The sequence below is a fragment of the Watersipora subatra genome, chromosome 7 (assembly GCF_963576615.1).
Source record: "Watersipora subatra chromosome 7, tzWatSuba1.1, whole genome shotgun sequence".
NCBI classification, from domain to species: Eukaryota; Metazoa; Bryozoa; class Gymnolaemata; order Cheilostomatida; family Watersiporidae; genus Watersipora; species Watersipora subatra.
Window position 1 is genome coordinate 52581620 of NC_088714.1, and position 27034 is coordinate 52608653.

The following is a 27034-nucleotide window of genomic DNA, read 5'->3' on the forward strand; positions in this document are numbered from 1 at the left end:
TTGCTAAAATTTAAAGAAAATAAAGTAAACAGATATTCGCACTGGAAATTTCTGTGACTTCAAACGATCAGGTCAAATCGCTTAACGTTTCAATATTACTGTACATTTGTAATAGCATACGATTGTGAGTTCATATATCACGAGCTATATCTTCAGTTGATGGTAAATATCCAAGAACCAATCTTTGATTGGCCTCCGATATGCCTCCGAGAGTCCACCGATATGTCTCAGTGACTCAAATCTAGTGTGAGAACACTCACCAGTGGCCTCCGGTCCAACCAGTGTTTTCACTGTTGGTACTGGCATAAACCAAGAAAACAAGATACATGTGTAATGATGTTACTTATGTGTCCCCAATAATTGATAAAGGCGTATTAGGTAAGTTGGCTGTCGGTAAATACATTACAGCCATACTTCGACTTACGAGCTTAATTTGTTCCGAGACTGAGCTTGTATGTGAATTTACCTGCATAGTGGTGTATTATATTTATATATAGGACATTTAAGTATATATTGATTAGTTTTCATACTCTGAAAATGCAAATAAAACACTCAAAACAAGATATTTTAACAGAAAGAATATGTTGGCTATTGTCCTAAAAATGTGTTGCTTTCAAAAAGCAACAAATAAAAAAATAATGCAAGGAAATGGGATTAATTAAAATGTAAAATTAAATACATACTGTGCAATAGCAGCTAGCGTTAGCATTTGCCAGAGAAGGAGATATAAGTTATCCTTCATTACAACAGTTGAACTTGATAAATTTGGATTTTATCAAAGACTTAAAAGACAAACTTAGAAGCAAACCTAAAAGCAAACTTTTATTTTTAACTTGACGTAATTAAAAATTCTTCGGCTTTCGTAGTTTGAAGTGTTTCTCGCTGGTTAGCTAATTTTTCCTTTGTTTTGTTTTCACGACTAGCTGGCCGTTTTAAGATAAACCTGTCTAAGGACGTTTGTCTTCGTCGCCCTTTCAACGTGTTGCGATTAAGACAAACACAGGTGTCGTCACAAAGGGTTAATGCACGACTGCTAGCCAACTTGTCCGAATGTCAATTTTTATAGTTTTGATAGATAGCACCGGCCTTTCACATAGCATCGTTTCAGTTACGTTGTCACCGGCCAAGTGTTTTTCTTTTATCCAATGCCTGAGCAGTCTCTCCATCAACGGTCGGGAAGATCGCTGCGCCGTTTAGAAACTATGGTTAGCCCTTTTGCGAACTAAATGCCCTGAATATAATCTTTCTGTTTGATAATTGTGGATGTATTTCTGTCATATTGCTGAGCTAGCACAATCACCCATATAAATTTCGCATATTTTTTAATAATTTTCCGTTCAATATCAATTGTTATCATTTGCTTTTTCTTTGCATTATCTTTCATTTTACTGGCAAACTTTTGTTCGACGCACAGTACTTTTAACTCACATAATTCAGCACTGAAAATCGCGCACAAAATACACGGTGCAAAAGTATAACCTGAGCAGTTGTAAAATACAGAGTGATGCTGTTTTCATAAAACACCTCCGACATACTTGGCAACTGACTCACCTGCTCGTATCTCAAACATGGCTCGTATGTTAGTGTTTAGAGTTTTCTTTCCTAAAATTGTCGCTGTCTGGGTGTTTATAAAAAAAGTTATTGATATCATTAAAGACACAATGTTCTTTATAAATCATCAAATAACCCTTGAAATATTAAATTGAAAAACTTGTTTCCTTAGGTTAGTTTGCTGGAATATTACCAACATCAAAGAAATTAATTGTCGCACTGGAAATTTCTTTCTCTAAAAAAAGTAGGTCACATGTCGTAAGGTCAAGGGGTTAGAGTACGTTTGACGAAGCGTACGATAGTGACTACATCTATCACAAGTGATATCTACAGTTGACAGTAAGTATCAGAGAACCAATCATTGATTGGCCTCTCGAGTCAATTGACATGTCTCAGTGAGTTCAGCTAAGTGTATGGGCACACACCTATGGCCTCCGGTCCAATCAGTGGTTACACGGTTGGTTCTTGCATGAACACAAAAAATACAGAAATAACTTTTTCGAATAAAAGTGCAGTTGTTGGTAGGGTGCTGCATATGGTATTGCTATTACTAGCCAGATGCAACTATGCTACCAGGGTAAGTTATGTATTATGTTTACAAACTAAATGTGTCAAAAATAAGCTTGTTGTACATCCACTAGTTGTGCGTCAGATGCCTGCAAATTTACTGTTTTTGTTAAAACTTTTAAAGGGTAGATTGTATGGAAATAACATAATTGAAGAAAGAGCAAAAAATCTCTAACTTTTCTCTGAAGGTGACTTTAAAGATGTAGTTGCGTCAAAAATGAAATTAGGACCCATAAAAGGCTAAAACATCAGCTACAATTTGATGCCATTTTTGTCTTTGTAGACCAACCCTGTCCAGAGATATATGCGTTTGAAAGAGGCCCTCTTTTAAAAAGCTCACGTTCCAGCGGGTGCCTATTTCGTGACGTCACAAGCTTGGTATCTGAAACGAAACCACGAGCGATAAATATGAGGTCGATTCGTTAGCCAATCATGCGTGCGAAATTTTTATATAGGCCGTAATAAATGTTATCACTCGTAAAACGCGTTGTCTGTGATCTCGAAGATTCTCATCATAGAGAATTCATTCTCATCGTTACTGATTCAACGCGTTTCAACAATTACTAAGTTATACATAGTTTTAAAATGGCTTCAAGTTCGAGCGACCGCTACTCAGAGTTTTCTGAGCAACTTTAAGTAAAATATTAGAGTAGACAGCCTATGGCCAAAGCTGACAGGCGTCAGCAGCGTTTTGCTGCAGAAGAAGACAGAATAGAGGTAAATTAACTTAGAGTCTTCTATACTTTAGTAAATGTAATATTTTTTATAGTCATAAATACATATACTAATTAATAAAATGATAATTCTTTGCTATCTCCAATCATCGTTTCATAGCTTATCTGCCGTTTTACCTAGCTATAATATTTTTTTCGAATTTTCTTTGGTAAATTAGAGTCATGATTACAAATTATTTTCACTCGTAGGAAGTGGGTAAAATCGATTGATCATTGCAAATCTTTAATTTCCAGAACCAAAGCTTCGAATCGTTGGCTTGGCGTACTTGTGCCTTTATTAAATGTTTATTGGTTTTTAAAATTACACTCGCAATCTATTCAACTCCCAATTTGGAAGCTGTCAATAGATACGCTTTAGAATGACATATCTATGAATGACATATTTATTGCATCTACTTTGTTTACATTTACTTGTTTTACTGATTACAGAATGTTTATGTCGTCCCACCAGCCGAAGAAGCTTTGTCAGTGTGGAAACTGCCATAAAGGAGAAAGCGAGACTTGAATGCGTGCTGGATGATGTTTTGTTTGAGTTTGTTGCAGTAGATTAATTTGTCTTATTGTATCTGCTAATACTATGTGAGTGGCCACGACTTGATGAATATTTTTAATAAAAGCTTTATGCCCAGATGAAAATATTTTTGCTTGTAAAAATTATATAATAAAATAATATTGTTGAAGATAATGCAAAACATGATTTGCAGAATATTGTAGTGAATCGGATATGGTATATGGGTGTCCGCAGAACTGGAGAATGTGAGTTCAAATCCAGTTTGCAGCAGACTTCTCATCCTTAAAACTCTATCCCTGTCTATATTCTTTTCAAAGAGGTGGCTTGCTTATTTCACTTTTTAGTATTCGGTAAGAATACTACTAGCAAGAAACTAGTACGTAGGCAATGGGTAATAGGCGACATAATGTGGGCGGGGCTTATGGGAGGCTGTATATCGTTTATATGGGTAGCTGCAGAACTGTGCTGATACAAAGACCGCGTTCTACATAAAGTGACTTGACAGAATTACCGTAGACCGGTAGAATTGGTAGTCGGTACCCAAATGTTTACACAACATTTGGAGAAAGTGAGTAGAACAAATTTTCAATTTTCGTTATTTGAGGCCTTTTAAACATTCATAATAATGCATCTGTAGCAGGATTTAAAATTTTATTCTAGCCAACATGAGCAAATACAAAATAAGATATATGCCAATAGAGCCGCGTAAGACTAGACTTTTATCGCAAATACCCGATGTGAATAAGAGAGATAGAGACAGGTTGCCAAACGCGTGACATCATTTTGGGCAAGTCTGGGCACGTTTTGGTGGCCTGAGCGTTTTTACGGTGATCAGATTTTTTCGGTTTTAATCTTCAAATATCTTGGCAATGCGATCGCGTAACACAACAAACAACATATCAACTGATAGAGAAAAAAATGCTTTCTTTTAAGATCAACTTAAAATTTGACGCAACTACATCTTTAACAAGCGAATGACTCAAGTGAATGACCACTGCAATCTTGTGGCTCTTGCCCAACATCGCTGTCTTATCTACTTTTCCATGAGTTCCCACCGCTATTCTTCCATCTCATATCAAGAAACCTCAGTCACTCTTTTTTTTTGCTCAGTCCCATTGGATTAGTTGACATTCATAACTAGTTGACCAACCTTTGCAATAAATACTTTGAACAGTTCGTACAAATGTCAACAGAGAAGGCAAGTAGGAGTATAACTAGAAGAGCTTGTATCACCTGAAGGCATGCAACAGAACTAAGCAGACGATGTGGAATTATTAGTTGCCTCTTTGCTAATTGATATTATGTTATAGGTATAATTTGAAAATAACTACTCCAGCCCCGCACTAAACTTGCATCACTTGAAGATAAGAGATCAGCTACATTCATCTTAGTTACCATCTAAGTTACTAACTGAAAATTATTAAATCAAAGTGGAAAATGCTACTTCTGTGTTTGAGCTACCACAATGAACTTGAAAAAATTCAGCTGCCTTTCCTTATCAGACTCTGATAGCTCAAAATTGGATAATTATCAACAATTCCTGTCACAAAATACATGCTTAGTTTTCTGAAAGTTTGAAAAAACTCGTGGTTGTCAGAGGTGACTATCAATTTAAAGAACTTAAACTCAAAAACTTAATAACAACCGGTGTTACAATATTTATCTTTATCCTTGATTAGTAAAGCTTTAGTAATATGAGCATACAGTATTGAACATCAAGAGTTTACTGACTTGAGCAAAAAGACACCGGGCTATTTATATGGCTTCAAAAAAATAAATTATCAATAGAGCCTTTGTATAAGTTCTATCTGATGCAAGGATATGAATTATGAATTAATACCAAAACCGAAATGCGTAAATAAGCTAGCACCAGCTAATTGATGTAACAAAGATCTTACAGTAGACCTTTCCTTTTTAGGTGTGGGAAATTTAGAACTACAGACCCAAAGGGAAATCCCTGATGCCAAGAGTGCCAAGTGGTTTTCCCATAACCCTATGCTTATTTTAAGAACAAGAGACAGATACAGTAGTTGCACCTTTATACTAAATTATTACAATAGAAAAGTAAATGCCTGAAGATCAAAGGTTGACTTGCAACAAAATTCACATTACAGTTATTTGGTATTAAAAAATTCACCACGTCTTACTCTGCTGTGTTGTGGGTGCAAAATATGTGGCAATTTGATTACCAGGTCTTAAAAGCTCAAAAATGAACAGTTAATCGCACCCATCACAAAAAACGCCGTAGATTGGAATCCCTTTCCAAAATGGCTCAAATGGGACATAGTTGAACAGGATGGCTTTTATTTATTCTTTCATGTAACCTCATTCATATTACTCCTCATCCAATAAAACCATGTCTATTATTGTCCTTACACTTCTATTTCATCATTATTGTAATGCTGTCACTTTGAGCACTGATATCGCAAAACCTACCATGAAAATTTGTTCAATTTTTCGGACCTTAGCTCGAAGGAATGCATGTCATCCTCTGATAAAGATGAGGAGCCTGTTGGTCACCTGCAATGGTCAAAAAATGCTGCAAAAATTGCTGGCTCCATTTGGCAGGAAGTATGGGGTCACATGATCAGATTACAAATAAATGATTAGACCAAGCCGAAACAAAACTGTAAAGTAGCGAGCATATATATTTGATATAGTCAACTGATATAGTGATTGATAGTCATTTGATATAGTGTATGTCAATTAGTGCTACGAGATGTTTTATATTGAGCCTTTTACTGGCCTTTAAATTCACATGATAACGTCAGGTGCCAAAACAATAACCACAATGTTTGAGAACGTCATCAAAATAAAGAGATTGCATAGATTCCAAAGAGATTGGCGTTTTCGTGATGGCTGCAATTACCTGTTCGTTTTTGAGCTTTCAAAATATTTTAATCACATTTCCACATATTTTGCAGTTACAACACGGCAGAGTAAGACGTGGTGAATCTTTTCATATCAAATTACTGTAATGTGAATTTTTTTGCATGTCGACTTTTAAAATATAGCCAACCTCTCGTTCTTTCCATAATCGACTCTTCGGCTTGTTCTGCTGACACGTCTGCTTGCCATGATGAAGCTGTATTGATAGAGTGAAAATTATGAGTAAACACAATGCACCCTCAGGATACGATGTTGATTCATTCCAGGGTTCCAGAAATAAAAAATTGTATATAAGGATGTAGAAACCATTGCAATTATACAATGCAAACAACCCCTTGAAAAAAATTGCCAAAATCTTATAAAAATGTTGTACATATTGAACATTAGTAACAAAATAGTATGTTAACTTAAGTAACTATTGTTACCTATAGTAACTGTACTGTATTTAGCGTATTTATTGGTTATGATCTGCAATAATATGCAACATTATAATGTGTGTACCAAATGCAGTACGTACGGTAATGAGTTCTTACCTTCAAGTCATATGTATACGTATAACATAACTTTGAATTCACTAGAAATAAATTTAGCTTCCTAAACATACACTTAAAGCTAAGTTTTAGCTTGTATTTTTAATTATTTTACTAAATTTCAGCTTTTTATCACTAAAATTTTATTATCATCAGTCTTCGCTGTCATCATAAATTTTAGCGTATATGGTTGCAACCTTTTTTAACCTAATTCGACAAGAAAGGCCAAGAAATGCAATTCTCAAAAGCTACCTCTCTTGCACAGTTGACCATTTAACGTCCATCGAAAACAAAAAGGAATATTTGTTTACTATACAGTATGTACATACCTTTGAAGTAATGTGACTTGAGCTGTAGTGAGTAAAGCGGAATGGATGCAAAAAATGTAATAGTGCTAGTTATGTGACTGTACAATTAAAATTAAATTTAATAAGTAATGGAATGGAATTTTTCCCCCAGGCTAAAATAAGTTGTCTATTCCTTTCGAACGAATCCTAACTCCAAATTTTATACTGGTTTTAAGAGTGAAAGTTCACCACTTTTGAGTCTCGAAAAGCAAAAATGGGTAGGAAGACATAGCTTTCGTGCTGGTGCAGAAGGTGCTCTAAGAAAACAAGCTAACTTGGTGCAATGTAGAAGATTGCCTACTTGATCCCTTATTGGGGATGATGCTAGCTGGTGCCCTGTAAATGCAGGTGCAATGCAGAGTTGCTAGCTAGCTAACGCTTGTAAAATGATCCAAAAAAGTTGTAGCTTGTTTTGTATGAAATGTGCACAAGATTATTTTAACAATATATACAAAAAACAAAAGTCTGTACGTATTTATACCCTCAACGACAGGGCCTTAGCAAGTTTTAGAAGGTAATGTAGATTAGAGCTGCCCCGATTTCAATATCGGAATCGGTATCGGTGCCGATATGGGTGTTAAGTATCTGAATCGGTATCGGCCGATCTTTTCTTAAAAAATCGGAAACTTCAGATACTTTTTGCAGTTCAACTATTTAGCAGAAAACCGTATTTTAGCTTGCTGCACTAATCAAAAATCATCAGCTGCAAGTTCCTTACTTTCACCTAATGAATTCCAAGCCTGTCATACAATCTATTTCATGTCTATGGCCTGATAAACGTCAACATAGCTGATGAATCTTTTGGCTTTAGACAGGACGTAATCAACAAGTGCGGTATTTCCCAATTACAGCTATATGATTTATTGCAGCCAATCACGAACAAGAGACCAATGATGGAAACAAGAATGCATGCGTGCGGTGTAACATTTCTATGTAATAGCATTACGAAAGTAATTTGAGCAGTCCATACATAAAGTAATTTACGTATCTCTCTTGATCCTGATGATATGATGTATCGCCTGCATCGCATAAAATAACCTGAGTGGCTTATCGGTATTTAGCCTGTCCTCCATCATATGTTGCAAGTGAATCCTTCTTCAGTACGACTGGCTACATCGCTAGTGATGGAAGATAAGGACGTCTCACTGAGATAATTGAATCACTAACGGTAATTTAGATGAACGTTTATTTGCTCTAAACTTGTACCGGTGCATCAGTTCGTTCAACAGTAGAAGACAGACTTCATTATCACAGAGAAAGATGTACCACTAACAGTAATTACCATTATTAGTAGCAGATTATAAGAAACATGGACTGTTTTGTTACTAGATGTACGGCATGTCAGTATGTGAATTTAATACCGTATACATTTATATCTTTTTCCATAAATACAAACAAATAAATGCATCAATATTTATATTTTCTTTGGATTATATTTGTGTAATCAAATTAACAATTATCTATGCAACACAAAAGATCTGAATCGGTATCTGAATCGGATTATTTTTCAAAAAGAATCAGTACATCGGATCGGTATCTAAATCGGCTGGTGAAGTTAGAATCGGGGCATCTCTAATGTAGATGCATCAACTATTTTGAGTGGCAAGTTATATATGAGTTACATATGTATGATGATTTGTATTTACGTAGTAGAAAACAGGCTCGCCTGCAAAAACATGATTAAACATCAAATAAAATAAAACCTAAAATGAAATAAAACATTAAAGATGTAGTTGCGTCAAAAAGTCAATTTAATGAAATTAGGACCCATAAAAGGCTAAAACATCAGCTACAATTTGATGCCATTTTTGTCTTTGTAGACCAACCCTGTCCAGAGATATATGCGTTTGAATGAGGCCCTCTTTTAAAAAGCTCACGTTCCAGCGGGTGCATGCCTATTTCGTGACGTCACAAGCAAGGTATCTGAAACGAAACCACGAGCGATAAATATGAGGTAGCTTCGTTAGCCAATCATGAGCGCGAAATCTTTATATAGGCCGTAATAAATGTTATCACTCGTAAAACGCGTTGTCTGTGATCTCGAAGAATCTCATCGTTAGAGAATTCTCAACGTTACTGATTCAATGCGTTTCAACAATTACTAAGTTATACATAGTTTTGTATAGCGACTGCGACTCAGAGTTATTTGAGCAACTTTTAGTAAAAGATTGGAGTAGACAGCCTATGGCTGTTGACAGGTGTCAGCAGCATTTTGCTGCAGAGGAAGACAGAATGGAGGTAAATTAACTTAGAGTCTTCTATACTAGAGTAAATATAATATTTTTGTAGTCATAAATACATTTACTAATTAATAAAATGATAATTCTTTGCTATCTCCAATCATCGTTTCATAGCTTATCTGCCGTTTTACCTAGCTTTAATATTTTTTTCGAATTTTCTTTGGTAAATTAGAGTCACGATTACCAATTATTTTCACTCGTAGGAAGTGGGTAAAATCGATTGATCATTGCAAATCTTTAATTTCCAGAACCAAAGCTTCGAATCGTTGGCTTGGCTTGCTTGTGCTTTTATTAAATGTTTATTCGTTTTTAAAATTACACTCGCAATCTATTTAACTCCCAATTTGGAAGCTGTCAATAGATACGCTTTAGAATGACATATCTATGAATGACATATATTTATTGCATTTTTTTACTGATTACAGAATGTTTATGTCGTCCCACCAGCCGAACAAGCTTTGTCAGTGTGGAAACTGCCATAAAGTGGAAAGAAAGACTTGAATGCGTGCTGCATAAGCCATGATGTTTTGTTTGAGTTTGTTGCAGTAGATGAATTTGTCTTACTGTATCAGCTAATACTATCTGAGTGGCCACGACTTGATGAATATTTTTAATAAAAGTTTTATGCCGAGATGAAAATATTTTTGCTTGTAAAAATTATATAATAAAATAATATTGTTGAAGATAATGCAAAACATGATTTGCAGAATATTGTAGTGAATTTGATATGGTATATGGATGTCCGCAGAACTGGAGAATGTGAGTTCAAATCCAGTTTGCAGCAGACTTCTCATCCTTAAAACTCTATCCCTGTCTATATTCTTTTCAAAGATGTGGCTTGCTTATTTCATTAGTAAGAAACTAGTACGTAGACGGTGTAGGCAATGATATACAGCCCTGTCCCAAAGATAGGCGACAGGCATAATGTGGGCGGGGCTTATAAGAGGCTGTATATCGTTAGTATAATGGGTAGCTGCTGATACAAAGACCGCGTTCTACATAGTGACTTTACAGAATTACCGTAGACCGGTAGAATTGGTAGTCGGTACCCAAATGTTTACACAACATTTGGAGAAAGTGAGTAGAACAAATTTTCAATTTTCGTTATTTGAGGCTATTGAAACATTCATAATAATGCATCTGTAGCAGGATTTAAAATTTTATTCTAGCCAACATGAGCAAATACAAAATAAGATATATGCCAATAGAGCCGCGTAAGACCAGACTTTTATCGCAAATAGCCGATGTGAATACGAGAGATAGAGACAGGTTGCCTAACGCGTGACATCTTTTTGGGCAAGTCTGGGCACGTTTTTGTGTCCTGAGCGTTTTTACGGCGATCAGATTTTTCCGGTTTTAATCTTCAAATATCTTGGCAATGCGATCGCGTAACACAACAAACAACATATCAACTGATATAGAAAAAAAATGCTTTCTTTTAAGATCAACTTAAATTCGACGCAACTACATCTTTAATAAGCATAAAATAAAGCAAACAAATGAAATAAATAAACCATGAAAAACATGAAACACAAAGAAGACAATTAATGATATACATCAAAAATGTGTTGTACAGTACTGTTTTTATATGCCAGTACACACCAGTAAATTAAACACTTAAATTTAAAATTTTAAAAACCTAATCTGGTAGCACTTCTTTAGGTGGGTTTTCATTTCTAGCTTTCTGGTTAGATTCACTGTTATCATCTGTGCTTTTAAACACTGTCTCTTGATAAAAATCTATCCCCTGAAGTGTGTTTCTAACGACTCCCCAAAATTTCTTTAAAATAGCTCATGCACCTTTCATTAACATTGTCCATAAGGCAGCCTGTGAGAACCTTTTTTGGATGTTTATCTTTAATGAACCTAGGAAGATTCTCATACCAATTTATAGCTTCCTTGATTTCTGCCGATGTAGGGTTTCAATAATAGTTGCAATTTTTGATTGGTTGCGACCATATTCATTAGTATATAATATTAAAAATACGGGCACTTTTTTGAGTATTTATTTATGATCTCCAACTTTGTTGACATGGAAACCATTTTCCCTTCTTTCTGTAACATTTGTATCGGTGTCAGATTCCATTTGTAACAACTTAAATATAGATACTTGTAGTTATATGCAGATGCTGAATAAAAGTTTATAGTAAACAGGAGTATAACGTTAAAAATGAATATTTGCGCTCGCTTATGTACTTTTCAAAGAATTTCCTATGCAGAATGCTGACCTGAGAGAAATCAGTCATTGTGTCACTTTCAAACATTGTTATTTTGACAAAAACCACACCGACTGCCAAACTTGAACTTGAGCAAAGATTTTTTTGAATTCATATGGCCAAATAAAATTCATATAGTGAGGGGAAAAATCATCATGTCTAACTTTGTAAGGTAAAAAAATCGTGTATTAGGGTATTCGTATCCTCAGGGTGCACTGTATTTGCCTTTTTATATTGGCTAGGCGTTAGCCTCAGTGTCCAGAAGTGAAACTATTGGCTTCAGGTCTTCAATTGTGAACCCTGTAGTTTTGGGGTTTCTGGATACTTCTTGTTATTTTTCGTCAGCAGAGATTTCATCATTTGTAAGGTCTAATTATAATCTGCGGTCTGATGTAGACAGACACCAGATGAACCTTATGTAAAGTTTTGAATGTTCTAGTCGTGGGTTGAAATTTGAGAGTAGGCTTGTAATGGTGATTTTCCCAACTCTAGAATTTGTAGAAGCAATAACTGTGGTAATCTGTTACAAAATTTACAATGGTGATGTAACTTGTTAATACCTTTCTGTCTATCTGTACGTGACCGCATCAGATATATCATTATTAATTTTGCAGTGATTGAATGCTGACATTTTTGCATCAACAACAGCATTGCAAGCATAACATTATATATCAAGACATGTTCAAGAAGTTGTACCATTCATGTGGTCAGTAAGCAGATAATATACTGAATTATTTATCACAGTAACAATAATTGCGTTGTTTATTGTGTGGAAAGGTTAAAGGTTAGATGTGTGAGTAGAACACAGATGATGAGTCCAAGAGAAAGTTAACAGTTATCATCATGCATACCAGTAGCATTAATCTCTCATTTTGCCTTAAACCACTTTCTTCAAACTACAATTTCTGAAATTGCATCCATATTTGTGAAAAGTTTTACATATTTGTATGAATAACTACTATAGTTGGTGTTTTGTTATTAAAGTTTACAGATGATGGCAAAACCTGCAAGTAAAAAGTTTTATTTGACTCACATTTAAACTCTACAATTTGAATATTTTAATATTGGATCCTCAGCAATAAATTAGACCCAAGCTTTGACTAAGTTTTGAACGGAGGCTGTCAATATGGTCTTTCCAGCTTAGTGAGCTATCAATGATAATTCCAAGAAATTTAACGTTATCTGAGTAATTCAGTTGTCTGTCATTTAAATAAACCAATTCGTTTAATTGAAATCTGTTTTGGGGATTTTTAATTATCATGTAATTAGTTTTATTTACGTTTAACGTCAGTTTATTAGCAAAACACTAAAATTTTAACTTTTCTAGGTTCGGATTGATTGGAGCCATGTCTCTATTTAGATTGTTACTCTACAAAAATAAAGTGGTATCGTCTGCAAACAGAATTGTTTCAAAAGAATTTGCGCTTTGAACAAAGTCATTGATATAGAGGAGGAATAAGGTAGGACCCAAGATAGTTCCCTGGGGTACCCCACAGATAATGTTTAGAGACTGAGATGTGACTTTGTTTATACATTTACACATTGTGTTCTATTAGTTAGGTAGGGTTTTATTAGATCAATAGAGTTGTATTCAAAGTTTAGGCTTTGAAGTTCATGCAAGAGGATTGAATGGTCAAGGGTTTCAAATGCCTTCAAAAAGTCTATAAATATACTAATAATCACCAAGCTGGAGTTTAGCGCTGCAAATACATTGTTCACAAATTCTATTAAAGCATGGCGAGTACCTTTGTCTTACTGGAAACCATATTGGGAGCTAGATACTATATTTTCTTCTTGAATGTGCAATTGTAGCTGGGTGTTTAATACCGATTCGAACACTTTAGAAAAAATTGGGAGCATGGAAATAGGGCAATAATTAGTTAGACTGGATTTACTACCTTTGTTTTTATATATAGCTAAAACTTTGGCACATTTCATTTTAGAAGGCTATCTCAATCTATCCTGACTGAACTAGTCAGGATAGATTGATTTATTATGTGCGCTAAAGGAGCGACAATTAAGTCCGCGCTATCCCTAACTAACCTCGCAGGAATTCCATCGATACCTTAAGCTTTGTACTCATTTAAATTTTTTTGAAGTTGAGTTTTTTGAACTATGGATTATCACCAATGTTTTATTCTTGCATAATGCTAACAATATGTATTATTCTACAATTTGTTAATCTGTTTCATTTTAAAGTTTTTTATTAAATTGATCAGACAACTCCTTTACTGTGCAAGTGTCCCAGATATTTACCATTTGTTGGTAGTTGAAGCAGAACAACTCCTGTGCTTGTTCTTCCTAATGAAATGGCAATTATATGAGCTGCAGCGGGCAATGTATTTGCTGCACTCTCATGCTATGGGGTTCTGTGGGATTCTGTGATGCTTGTGGACATTATGTAATCTTACAATTTTGTTTAGGTCATTAGTCATTAAAGGTTGACTTGCAACAAAATTCATATTACAGTTATTTGGTATCAAACGATTCACCATGTCTTACTCTGTTGTGCTGTAAGTGCCAAATATGTGGAAATGTGATTATAAGCGCTTAAAAGCTCAAAAACGAAAAGCCGCTGTAGATTGGAATCTTTTTATTTCGATGACGTAACCACGAACTTTGGTTATCGTCTTGTCGCGTATGTTCTCACGGGAATTGAAAGGCCAATAAAAAGCTCAATATAAACTTACCGTAGCACTAGTTTATGACAAACACTTCGGGTTTCACCGAAGACCCCGTATCAAATATAGATGCTCGCTACTTTACAGTTTTGTTTCGGCCTGGTCTAATCGGCAAGTCGTAATCTGATCACGTGGCCCAATACTCCGCAAATAATTTTTGCAGCACTTTTCGATTATCAGTGGTGACCGACAGGCTTGTCATGATTATTAGACAATGATATGTAGCCTCTTGAGGTAAGGCTAAATAATTAAATGAATTTTTACGCTAAGTTATAAGATATCACTGCTAAAAGTGACAGCACTACAATGACGAAAAAACAGACGCGTAAGAACAATAGACATGGTTTTATTGAATGTGTGAAGAATATTTGTAAAAATATTTCGACGAATAAGGTTGCATGAAAGTGTAAACAGAAACCATCTACCATAGCTATGTCACATTTGAGCCGTTTTGGGAAGAGAACCCAAACTACGGCGGTCTAGTGTGGCTGCGATTAACTTTGCGTTTGTTAGCTTTTAAAAGATTGTAATCACATTCCCACATATTTGGCACCTACAACACAACAGAGTAAGACATGATGAATCTTTTGATATCAAATAACTGTAATGTGAATTTTGTTGCAGGTCAACCTTTATGGATCATTATTTGTGTGCAATGCAACAAGTAAAAGTTTTGCTCTGCTCAAAAAATTGTTTGGATGCAAGTATCAACTAGTTCGGCAGTGCAGAGGAAGGGTTGATGTCAGAAAACACTGTGGAAGGTATTGAAGCCATAGAAGCAACGATAGCCAGAAGCTATAGTAGCCACAAGATGTTTGTTCTATCGAAAGCAACATTCAGAACGCAACTGGTCAAGCAAACGGTGCAAATATTTTTTTGAATATAACAATGAAATAATTAATTGTTATTGATATAACCGAGTCATTATTAGTACCATTTTGTGGACATTTTTCTACAGATCACTTGCTATTATGGATTTCTAAAGATCAAAGTATGTCAGAGGCGGTCAAATAGAGGTGGCGGTCAAATAAAAGTGGCATTCAACTAGAGGTTACACGGTGTGTTAAACAAATGGAAAATCAGTGTATGCAGCTTATACACTCTGTATACCTGTAACGGAAAAAAAAGCTCGGGGTGTAGCCTATACATGTTGGCAGTTTATACACAATATTTTCCATAATTAAACAAGCATTGAAACCAGAATCTTTAATGTTATCTGCTGCTGTTAATACCATAAAAATTGTGTCTGTATCCTTCAAGCAGGCCAGCGAGATACACAATGAGGCTGAATATCAACTAAAAATCTAATAATAATTGTAACAGGAAACCTTAACTGTTTTGTTAACTATTGCTCAGCAAATGTGTAAGAAATTTCATGCACTACAAAAATAAAGCTTTGCTACAAATATTTAATTACAAAAGTAATTGATTCGATGTTTCCGACATCAGAAGGTTCGGTCGGGCGAATCAGCCAATGTACCCACATCCAAATGGTTGCAGATGTTAGTCATGTTCAATGTTGTTCAAACAAACTGAACCTAAGCTTACCACTTAATGGAAAAGATGCATGTAGCTTTTGAACACAACGCTCAGTATTTTTACAACAAAAAGATAATCCAACCATAAATCAATATAAAACATATGTGATCCACAATAAAATTAGGACTGACTATACAATTTTTACACAACCAAGTCAGAGATACCAACCCGAGTACACGGGTGTATCCAAATACAGTTGAAGACGTACGGTTGTATGTCTTATAATGAAATGGTTCCCATCAAGTATGAGTTTTCATGTGCGTTTTAAAAAGGTAGCGTTGAATAAAGCTACAATTGAATATCTTACATTGGAACAGTTTCTCTCCAGTTTGCGTCCTCATATGAATTGTTAGAGTATGGCGAAAAGCAAACTGATTACTTCATATCTTACACTAAAATGGCTTCTCTCCAGTATGAGTCTTCCTGTGAGCTGTTAGACCATAATGTTGAGCAAAGCTACTACTGCATATCTTGCACTGGAATGGTTTCTCTCCAGCGTGAGTCCTCATGTGACTTGTTAGATTATGACGATGAGCAAACTGACTACTGCAAATCTTACAATGAAATGGCTTTTCTCCAGTATGAATCTTCATGTGACTTGTTAGATAATTGTGACGAGCAAATTGACAACTGCATATCTTGCACTGGTATGGTTTTTCTCCAGTGTGAGACCTCATATGAAGTCTTAGAGTATGGTGATGAGCAAACCGACTACTGCATACTTCACACTGAAATGGCTTCTCTCCAGTATGACTCCTCATGTGACTTGTTAGATTCTGGCGATGAGCAAATCGACTACTGCATATCTTGCACTGGTATGGTTTTTCTCCAGTGTGAGACCTCATATGAAGTGTTAGAGTCTGGCGACGAGCAAATCGACTACTGAATATCTTGCACTGGTATGGTTTTTCTCCAGTGTGAGTCCTCATATGAACTGTTAGATTATGGTGGCGAGCAAATCGACTACTGCATATCATACATTGAAATGGCTTCACTCCAGTGTGTGTTCTCATGTGACTTGTTAGATTATGACGATGAGCAAACTGACTACTGCAAATCTTACAAAGAAATGGCTTTTCTCCAGTATGAATCTTCATGTGACTTGTTAGATAATTGTGACGAGCAAATTGACAACTGCATATCTTGCACTAGAATGGTTTCTCTCCAGCGTGAGTCCTCATGTGACTTGTTAGATTATGACGATGAGCAAACTGACTACTGCAAATCTTACAATGAAATGGCTTTTCTCCAGTATGAATCTTCATGTGACTTGTTAGATAATTGTGACGAGCAAATTGACAACTGCATATCTTGCACTGTTATGGTTTTTCTCCAGTGTGAGACCTCATATGAAGTCTTAGAGTATGGTGATGAGCAAACCGACTACTGCATACTTCACACTGAAATGGCTTCTCTCCAGTATGACTCCTCATGTGACTTGTTAGATTCTGGCGATGAGCAAATCGACTACTGCATATCTTGCACTGGTATGGTTTTTCTCCAGTGTGAGTCCTCATATGAACTGTTAGATTATGGTGGCGAGCAAATCGACTACTGCATATCATACATTGAAATGGCTTCACTCCAGTGTGTGTTCTCATGTGACTTGTTAGATTATGACGATGAGCAAACTGACTACTGCAAATCTTACAATGAAATGGCTTTTCTCCAGTATGAATCTTCATGTGACTTGTTAGATAATTGTGACGAGCAAATTGACAACTGCATATCTTGCACTGGAATGGTTTCTCTCCAGCGTGAGTCCTCATGTGACTTGTTAGATTATGACGATGAGCAAACTGACTACTGCAAATCTTACAATGAAATGGCTTTTCTCCAGTATGAATCTTCATGTGACTTGTTAGATAATCGTGACGAGCAAATTGACAACTGCATATCTTGCACTGGTATGGTTTTTCTCCAGTGTGAGACCTCATATGAAGTCTTAGAGTATGGTGATGAGCAAACCGACTACTGCATACTTCACACTGAAATGGCTTCTCTCCAGTATGACTCCTCATGTGAGTTGTTAGAGTACTGCGGCGAGCAAAGCTAGCACTGCATAGCTCACACTGAGGAGCTTTCCTAGGGGTGAGACCTTTTACTTTTGTCTTTACATCGGTAGTGGATAAAAATCTTCTGAATAAATCATTTTGATCTTTTTGAAAAGATTTTTGTCCACATTTTTCACCTATAATATAAGTTGATAGTTTTTGGCACACAAGCTTAGTAGTATGATACACACTCAAGAATTGTTATATCACAAAAAAGCCATTTAAGCCATGTAAGCAACATAAGAAGACTCTTTACGAGGTTTCATTGCAAATATACCTAATACCATATGTAACAAGTCAGACACACTGTATAACATCAAGGGCCAACCATCAAATGTAAAGCATATACGATGAAATGATTTTTCAGATGACTAAATATAAATATGTTCCTATTTCTGTGTGCATCTTACCTCATGTTGCAACAATCACATCCTTGATGTGGACAAATAACAATAACAACTTCTAGATGTAGTATAATTAGATTCAAAAAAAATGTTAGGTGGCACTCGAGTATCTATCCTTCTTGAATAAGTTGATATACCGTAAAATCTCTAATTGACCGTCACGACGCTTTATTTTTCAACCTTTCTTTTATTGTGGTGGTCGATTGGAAATGGCATCTAAATAGAGGCTAGCGTTGTATTTTTCAAACGGCTCATCAGAATTGTGGGAAGAAAAATTTAGCCAACCTAAATTTCCCTACGTAAATACCTAATTTAGCCAACGTAAATAGCCCTTTTACGGGGGAAGCGATTGTCGCCTATATTTTGCCCTCTCTTTCCAATGGTGTGATATTAAACCTTTTGGATGCAATAAATCTGCTAACTTACCTCCAACTTCTTAGATCTCTTAATAAATATGCATTGAGAAACGGAGAAATATTTCTAACAGTTGATATTTATTGTTGACAATTAACCTGCGGTGATATTATAGCGTGTGTCCTGTTTGACAATTTATTGCATTACTCAATTTTTATTTTATTCTAAATTTGAAAACATACCTTTATTCTAGATCTTTATTCGTCAATGTTTCATAAAAACTCATTGCACTCATTGATATGATTGCTGAAGTTTGCAGCCAAAACTAGCTTTTCATGTGCAATAGAAGATGAGTTATGAGCGTCGATCAATTGTAAAATCAGACTACTGCAATGATGCTATCAAATAATATGCTATAAATTTGCAAAATTATAAGTCATGTAATGATAATCTATCGACTGCTACAAATATATATTGATGAACAAGAGATATGAACAAACCATACTTATATTACATGCAGAAACCAAATTAACATTTATAAAACTACAATATTGGCATTGTTTGCTTGCATCGCTGCATTCTGATTGTTGCTTTGACAGCTGAACTAACCGATATTAGCGTCGGATTAATTTTTTGGCAGAGCAAAACTTTACCGCGTTGCATTTAGCACAAATGCAACACGTAAGAGTTTTGGTCGCTAAACATAATTATTAACCCAAACTAGTATTTCATCTACCATCATAAATGTAAACCTGTTATGTTGTATACATGTACTTCGAAGTATCAAAACGGAGTTTACAAGGACAAATAACTGCTATTAGCCTGAGACAGTTATTAATTATTTTTTATAGTGTTGCTTTGAAAGTATTAACAACAAAAAAGTTAAAAGCTTTTGAGTTGCACAACAAGAAAACTTATTGTTATTGACGTAAACGATACATTATTAATACGATTTTGTGAATACCTTTCTACTGATCACTCAATTTTATGAATTCATAAAGATCAATGATTGATGGTCAAAGTGGCGGTCAAATAGAGGTGGCGTTGAAATAAAGGTTACGCACTATTTTGCAACCTTCTCTCATAGTGGCGGTTAAATAGAGGTGACATTAAAGTAGAGATTGCGTTCAATTTGAGGTTTTACGGTAATCAGCAGTTTCATCAGAAGTTTACGTACTTGGAATCAGCTGGTACGTATTGTTAATAAGGCAAACCTGGAAGGTTTGGACTCGATGAATTTTAATATAAAGACTAGAAAAAACTTCTAAAGTGAGTTTTAACATATGAAAGAATGAAGTTCATAAAGTGTTTCGTCCAAATTTAGTCTGAATGCAGTAAAAGCTAACTTGAAGGAAAAATGCCATCATGTGACAAACTTACAGTGAAACAATTTTATATTTTTATGAAACCAATAGTCAACTTTCAGTTTGAGTCATGATCTGGTCATCTATACCCTGGTCATGTATAACCTGGTCATGTGTTTGTGAAGACTACGAGCTAAACGTGTCCAACACACGAACTCAGCTGATAACAATCCTTATAAGCCTGTCATTATCTTTTTCACATGATTTCAAAATGCTACACTCTTCAAATGAACACAAAACAAAATGTGTTATCGTTCACCTTATCAATTAGCAAATACATTTAAAAATGACAACGACTACTGGAAATGTTTTGTCGACAGTCTCAAGACTTTGTACCAAAATATGAGTGCTAAAACCAGCGATGAGCATGTTGGTATAGCAACCAGGACAAACAGAACTGGCTATATAAAACTGAAGTCCTCTGACAAGTTGTACTAAAAACATCTATGAAAATGTATGGGACTTGATAGAGAATGACACAATAGATTATAGTCGGATTTAGTATTCTAGTTTTACTAACAAACCAGTTTGTGAGACATTAGAGGAAGGTAATTATCATATTCATTCAACTAACAGCCATCACAGCTTATCAACAATTGTTATCACTATTATTTAATGCATCTTTAACTAACCAGTTGGGTAGAGGTTTGCAGCACCACCATCGGATTCTGGTTCTATTCTCATTTCTGCAACTTCTACAATAAATATGAGAGGTCATCTAGAGAACATAACAATGAGAATTGTCTCGTATATTTACTAAGTGGAGGTGAGTTCCTTGAAAAAATAATTGGCGTAGAACTTACCAAGAGTAGCTGAAAAAATCTGTCTCAAATTTTGATGATTTTTTTAATATGCTGTTGCCCATATTGATAAACGCTTAAATCCCCAATTTTGATCTGTTAGGGTAATCAGTTCAGGTGCTATGAGGATTTTAACATTGACCATTTGTCGCCCGGGTTTGAGGGCATAGCACATTTAGCTGACTTAAGATTCATATGAATTAAAGAATATACAAGTTAAAGGTCTAGATTTTTTGTGTCCACACACACTGTTCATATTTACACAAAAAAACTGAGTTTGACAATTTTCGGATGAATAATGTGGGAGATAACTTCGACCAAAAATGACTGAAAATGCTGTTTTAAGGACTGTTTAAACGCAAATATCACCCTTGAAGGTTGACTTGCAACAAAATTCACATTACAGCTATTTGGTATCGTGAGATTCACCATGTCTTATTCTGTTGTGTCGTAGGTGCAAAATATTTGAGAATGTGATTACAAGCTCTTAAAAGCTCAAAAACGAACAGTTAATTGCAGCCACACGAGACCGCCGTAGTTTGGATTCGCTTTCCAAAATGGCTAAAATGGGACGTAGTTGTTACGAGATGGTTTCTGTTTACACTTTCATGCAACCTCATTCGTCGAAATATTTTTACAAATATACTTCACGCATTCAACAAAACCATGTCTATTGTTCTTACGCGTCTGTTTTATCGTCATTGTAATGCTGACACATTTAGCACTGATATCTTATAACTTACCGTAAAAAATTGTTAAGCTTTTTAACCTTAGCTCGAAGGAATACATATCATTGTCTGATAATCATGACAAGCCTGTTGGTTACTTGTGATAATCGCAAAGTGCTGCAAAAATTATTTGCGAAGTATTGGGTCATGGGATCAGATTACGACTTGACCATTGAATAATGCCGAATCAAAACTGTAAAGTAGCGAGCATCTATATTTAATACGGGGACTTCGGTAAAACTCGAAGTGTTTGTCCTAAACTAGTGCTAGGACATGTTTTATAGTGAGTTTTTTATTGGCCTTTCAATACACGTGAGAACATCACATGACAAGACGATAACCAAACTGTAATGACTACGTAAGATAAATACACAGATGCCAATCTACGGCGGCTTTTCGTTTTTGAGCTTTTAAGGGCTTGTAATCACATTTCCACGTATTTGGCACCTACAACACAACAGAGTAAGACATGGTGAATCTTTTGATACCAAATAACTGTAATACGAATTTTGTTGCAAGTCAAACTTTAACATATGATTTGATATTCTTTCTGTTGATTTTTTTGAATTCCTCAAGGCCTCAGCTATACAAAACTAGACTTATCTTCTCTGTAGATGCATCGGGTCAGCGTCTAGAAGCCATACAAAATGAACACCTTTGTCGATATACTGCAAAATTACAGGTCAAGGTCAACATGTGGTTTCAACAAGGTCACACATTTTTCTCATGTTTTACATTAACATATGAAGATTTCATTAAAACCATCGAAAGTTTGTGTTTCATACAGTAAAATGCTCAAAATTGCTTTCCAAATGCCCTCCCAACACCTTTGTAAATCGCCTTAAATTAATGAGATTATCTCCCCTTGTCCAGCTTTAACTTGGCTGATTATTATCCTATCATATTCAAATTTGCTGTGTGCTTGTGGTTTGTGGTTTTAATAGTAATGAGCCTTAAAATATTTTTTTAACTCACATTCTTCAATGTTAGTCATTGTTGTAGCTTCAAATGCATATGTTTTGCCCGGGTTGGTGGTAGATGGCGGCACCACGGCGAATGGAAAAAGCTATTGTTTTACACGGCACATGTCATCTCGTTTTGGCCATGTGAAACTGTTTGTTGAGCCTTTGTGCATGAATCTCACACTAACATCAATGTTCTCTTGATCAAAGCCAATTGCCATCTCTATGTGACGGGTGGCCAGTCTCTTGACTACCCCGCCAATCTCATCGCACAGACTTTTTCCATGTGAGGTGGCAAAGAAGCTCCAAGATGCTGTAAGATTGAAATCAAGCTCATGGTGACATAAGTTGGCACAGTTATTGCAATTCTTGTATTGGGCACCAGATCTATCACTGAGATCCATCACATACATACATTTCAAAGAACTCTCTAGAATGTATACATACATTCCAGAGAACGCTCATCGGATTCATCAAATAAAATCTACCTCAAGTGACTCATGTGACTTATTTCAGTGATGGATCTGGTACCCAATACAAGAATTACAAGAACTTTGCCAGCTTATGTCACCATAAGCTTGATTTCAATCTTACAGCATCTTGGAGCTTCTTTGCCACCTCACATGGAAAAAGTCTGTGAGATGGGATTGGCGGGGTAGTCAAGAGACTGGCCACCCGTCACTCCAAGCAGCTAGTTAAATCAGGGAAAGAAAGACTGCTCAGTGCTGAGCAACTGTACAAGTATGCTAGGAAAAACATTGCTGGGGTGGAGGCGTTTTATGTACCCACAGAAAAAGTCGCAGAACAACCAGCGGTTTTGGAACTAAGGTTCAAAGCAGTGCAAGTCATTGGTTGTCGGGACCAGCACTGGTTCAAGCCATTCAGCAGAACAGCCATTGAAGTTTGCAAAACTCCCCCACTGGTTGATGAAAATGTATGCTACAAGGATACAAAGTTGGGAAGACTGATGACTCACATGTTACCAGCAATACCTTAACACCTCAACCTGGACAATATCTGGCCCGTATATATGATGGTTGGTAATATATGGGGATGGAATTGGCTTTGATCAAGAGAACATTGATGTTAATGTGAGATTCATGCACAACGGCTCAGCAAACAGTTTCACATAACCAAAGCAAGATGACATATGCTGGGTACCAGAAGAGCATGTTCTATTAGCTGTGGCGCCGCCATCAACCACCAACTCGGGCAAAACATATGCATTTGAAGCTACAACAATGAATAACATTGAGGAATGTAAGTTAAGAAAATATTATAAGGCTCATTACTATCACAATCACAAACCAGCAAATTTGAACTTGATAGGATAATAATCAACCAAGTTAAGGCTTGACAAGGGGGGATAATCTCATTGAATTAAGGTGATTTACAAAGATGTTTGGATGGCATTTGGAACTTAATTTTAGGCATTTTACTGTCTGAAACACAAATTTTTGATGGTTTTAATGAAATCTCCATATGTTAATTAATGGTAAACATGAGAAAAATGTGTGACTTTGTTGAAGCCACAGGTTGACCTTGACCTCTACTTTTGCAGTATTTCGACAAAGACGTTCATTTTGTATGGCGTCTAGACGCTGACCCTATGCATCTACAGAGAAGATAAGACTGGTTGTGGATAGCTGAGGCCTTGAGGAATTCAAAAATATCAACAGAAACAATGGCAAATTATATGTTAGGGATGATAATTGCTTTTGAATAATCGCTAAAATAGCATTTTCGGTCGAAGTTTTCTTCCTCATTATTCATCTGAAAAATTTCAAACCTATTTGTTTTTGTAAATATGGAAAGTGTGTATGGACACAAAAATCTAGACCTCTTAACTTGTATATTCTTGAATTTATATGACTCTAAAGTCAGCTAGATGTGCTATGCCCTCAAACTCGAGTGACAAATGATCAAAGTTCAAATCTTTATAGCACCTGAACCGATGACCGTATAAGATCAAAATTCGGGATTTAAGCACTTTTTCGACATGGGCAACAACATATTAAAAAATCATCAAAATCTGAGACTGAGGTTTTTTTCAGTTACACTTGGTAAATTCTATGCCAATTGCAACATAATTAATTACCATCATCGCTGTCATTGTTGATTGATGAATCACTAGGCTCTGCTTTAGCCTCAGTTTCTACAATATAAAATATCGATAAATTACTAATTGCAAGAAGAGAACTTTATGGTTCAATTAAGTATGAGGACCAGCCTAAAAAATATTTGCTCTAAACTGACTGGTAAAAGCGTGATGATAACATATTGGGTAGTTATGATACAATATGGCTACAGCAGAACTAGTTATAGCAGGAATGGGAATACAAGGCATGCATCTACAAGTAACGGCAAATATAGTTTTAAAATAACAATAGCTGGCAAGCTTATAGAGAAATGGACTAAAGAGGAATTAGAATTAGAGAAAATGACAAAAGTAAACATGGCTACCAAGAACATCAATAAACAGGAAATGGGTACAGAGAACATGGTCATAGGTGGCATGACTAAGAAAACCATGTGTGCGGAAGATATAAAAACATAATACAAAATCCATGAGTGATCGTTAATATTTATCATATAAATACCATAAAACCTCCATATGACGGCCATGGCGATATCTTTTTCAACCAATCCCTAATAATGGCACTTTATTAAAGGTGGTGCTTAAATAGAGAGTGGTGCGGTATTTTCCGACTAGCTCGTCAGCATTTTGAAAAAATGAATTTAACCCATTGGCAAGTGAAGCAAATGTTGCCCATGTTTTGCAATCTTCTTTGGGTGGAGCGACATCAATGGCATCGGCCTCAACATTTTTGCTCGATCTTTTTTTGTATATGTTGAAGTATCTGACAAGTTAAACAAGGAACTACTTTGAGTAAACAATATTAGCCAAATACAGTTATGAATTATTCCTATGGTGCCGCTTTCAAACTTTTAAAGAAAAAATGGTAAAGCTTTGGAGTAAGAAAACATCCTTGAATACAACCGCTACTATGTTGTACGGTGTTCCTGAAAAGTATTCTCATTGTTCATGAAAACGCTTTAAAGTCTTCAGGTAAGATTGCAAACAGCATTATAAATAAATCTGAAAACAGTGTGCGGAATTCGGATCTTAGCGACTTCAAAGCAGAGTGTAGTTCGGATGATTGTGACGATCGTTCTTCTCAGGTACATCTTGCTAAAGCAAATGCAACCAGTACAGCAACAACAAATAAATTATATTTGATTGATGTAATCAAGTCATTGTTATAGTAACAATGTGTGAACACTTTTCTACTGATCACTTTTTATATATAGGTTGGTAAAGACCAATGAATGTTAAAGTGGTAGTCAAATAGAGGCGTCGTTTAATTAAAGGGTGGAGCTGTATTTTTCAACCATTTTCCTATAATGGCGTTCTATTAAAAGCTTCATTCAATTGAAATGGGGTGTTTAAATAAGAGTTTTTACATTTTCTACAAATAAAGGCAGGTTTAGCTGTGACTGATACCGGTACAGCATAAAGCTCATAATCTCCATCCTGTCTATTCGTGCAAGTTGAGTCAATGACCCAAAACGAGTAAGATGGTCTAAGAGCGTAAAACAAACGGTTGAACCGATATAATTTTTAAATTACAGCTATTTATACCAATATAATCATATATTCATTTTCTACAATATTTTTTTAAAACATGAGTGGTCTCATCCGTCTAAACTAATGGTAGGAGACTGAAAAAAAAAATTACATCACAAGGAATTGAATTCACGGCATGCAGCTTGCTAGATTACCTTGTAACACCTGCGCAATCGATTACCTTCTAGCATTTCAGATTAGTTGTAAATATAGCAATTACGCCTGATAATTTTCCATGGCACGCTAGACAGACTAGACAGACTAGACAGACTAAACCGCTAGAGCATGAGTGATAATAATTTTTAAACAAAAAATTTTTTAGGGACGCAAACACTCCAAGGTGTGACACGACGCAGTAACTTTTAATGACAAAACAAGGAGTTGTAAACTATGATGCCAATGCCGACGATTATCCAATGTGTTAACATGAGACTAAAGGGTAAGACTTCTTATAATGAAAATCTTGTATAAAATTGTATAAAAGTGCTTCTGTTGGCTGCCATTCTTGAACATTTTGCACTATCTAGTTGCCACGCTACAATGTTACGGTTACCAACATGGTAGATGAATATAATGCATGGTCAAAGCAAATTCCTCAAGTTCCAAAATGGTTTGCGCTGTTGTTATACATCCTGCATTAGGTTTTGAGCGGTGGTTGTAGGAGTACACCAAATGGCTTGGGCATACATCTTGTGAAGTGTGACAGTGGACTTCTCGAACGCCATCTGTGTAAAACTTATTAATGAATGAATGCTCGGCCTTCAAGAATAAGGATTTTGAACAAATAGCCGTTATATAATATGGTTCAAAAACATGCAATTTTAATATAGCAGACCATCGCCATACGATTTAAATTGGTTCCAATGCTGGCATCACAAGGCAAAAAGTTTGAATAGAGGGATATCAAAACCCTTAGTATTTATCTAATGTAAACA

The 27034-nt window shown here is 35.6% G+C and overlaps 1 protein-coding gene and 1 pseudogene across 1 annotated transcript in view; both read right to left on the reverse strand.

Annotated features, from left to right (window-relative positions):
- The window catches only part of LOC137401119 (uncharacterized), a 197192-nt gene that overhangs the window by 157654 nt on the left and 12504 nt on the right, over nucleotides 1-27034 (reverse strand). Inside the window, exons 5-6 of the mRNA XM_068087485.1 lie at nucleotides 24570-24626; nucleotides 20614-20676 (exon numbers count right to left, since the gene is read on the reverse strand). Coding sequence (XP_067943586.1) covers nucleotides 20614-20676; nucleotides 24570-24626 — 120 coding nt within the window. The remainder of the gene's footprint in view (nucleotides 1-20613; nucleotides 20677-24569; nucleotides 24627-27034) is intronic.
- LOC137399646 (zinc finger protein 26-like) lies at nucleotides 16198-17831 on the reverse strand (annotated as a pseudogene).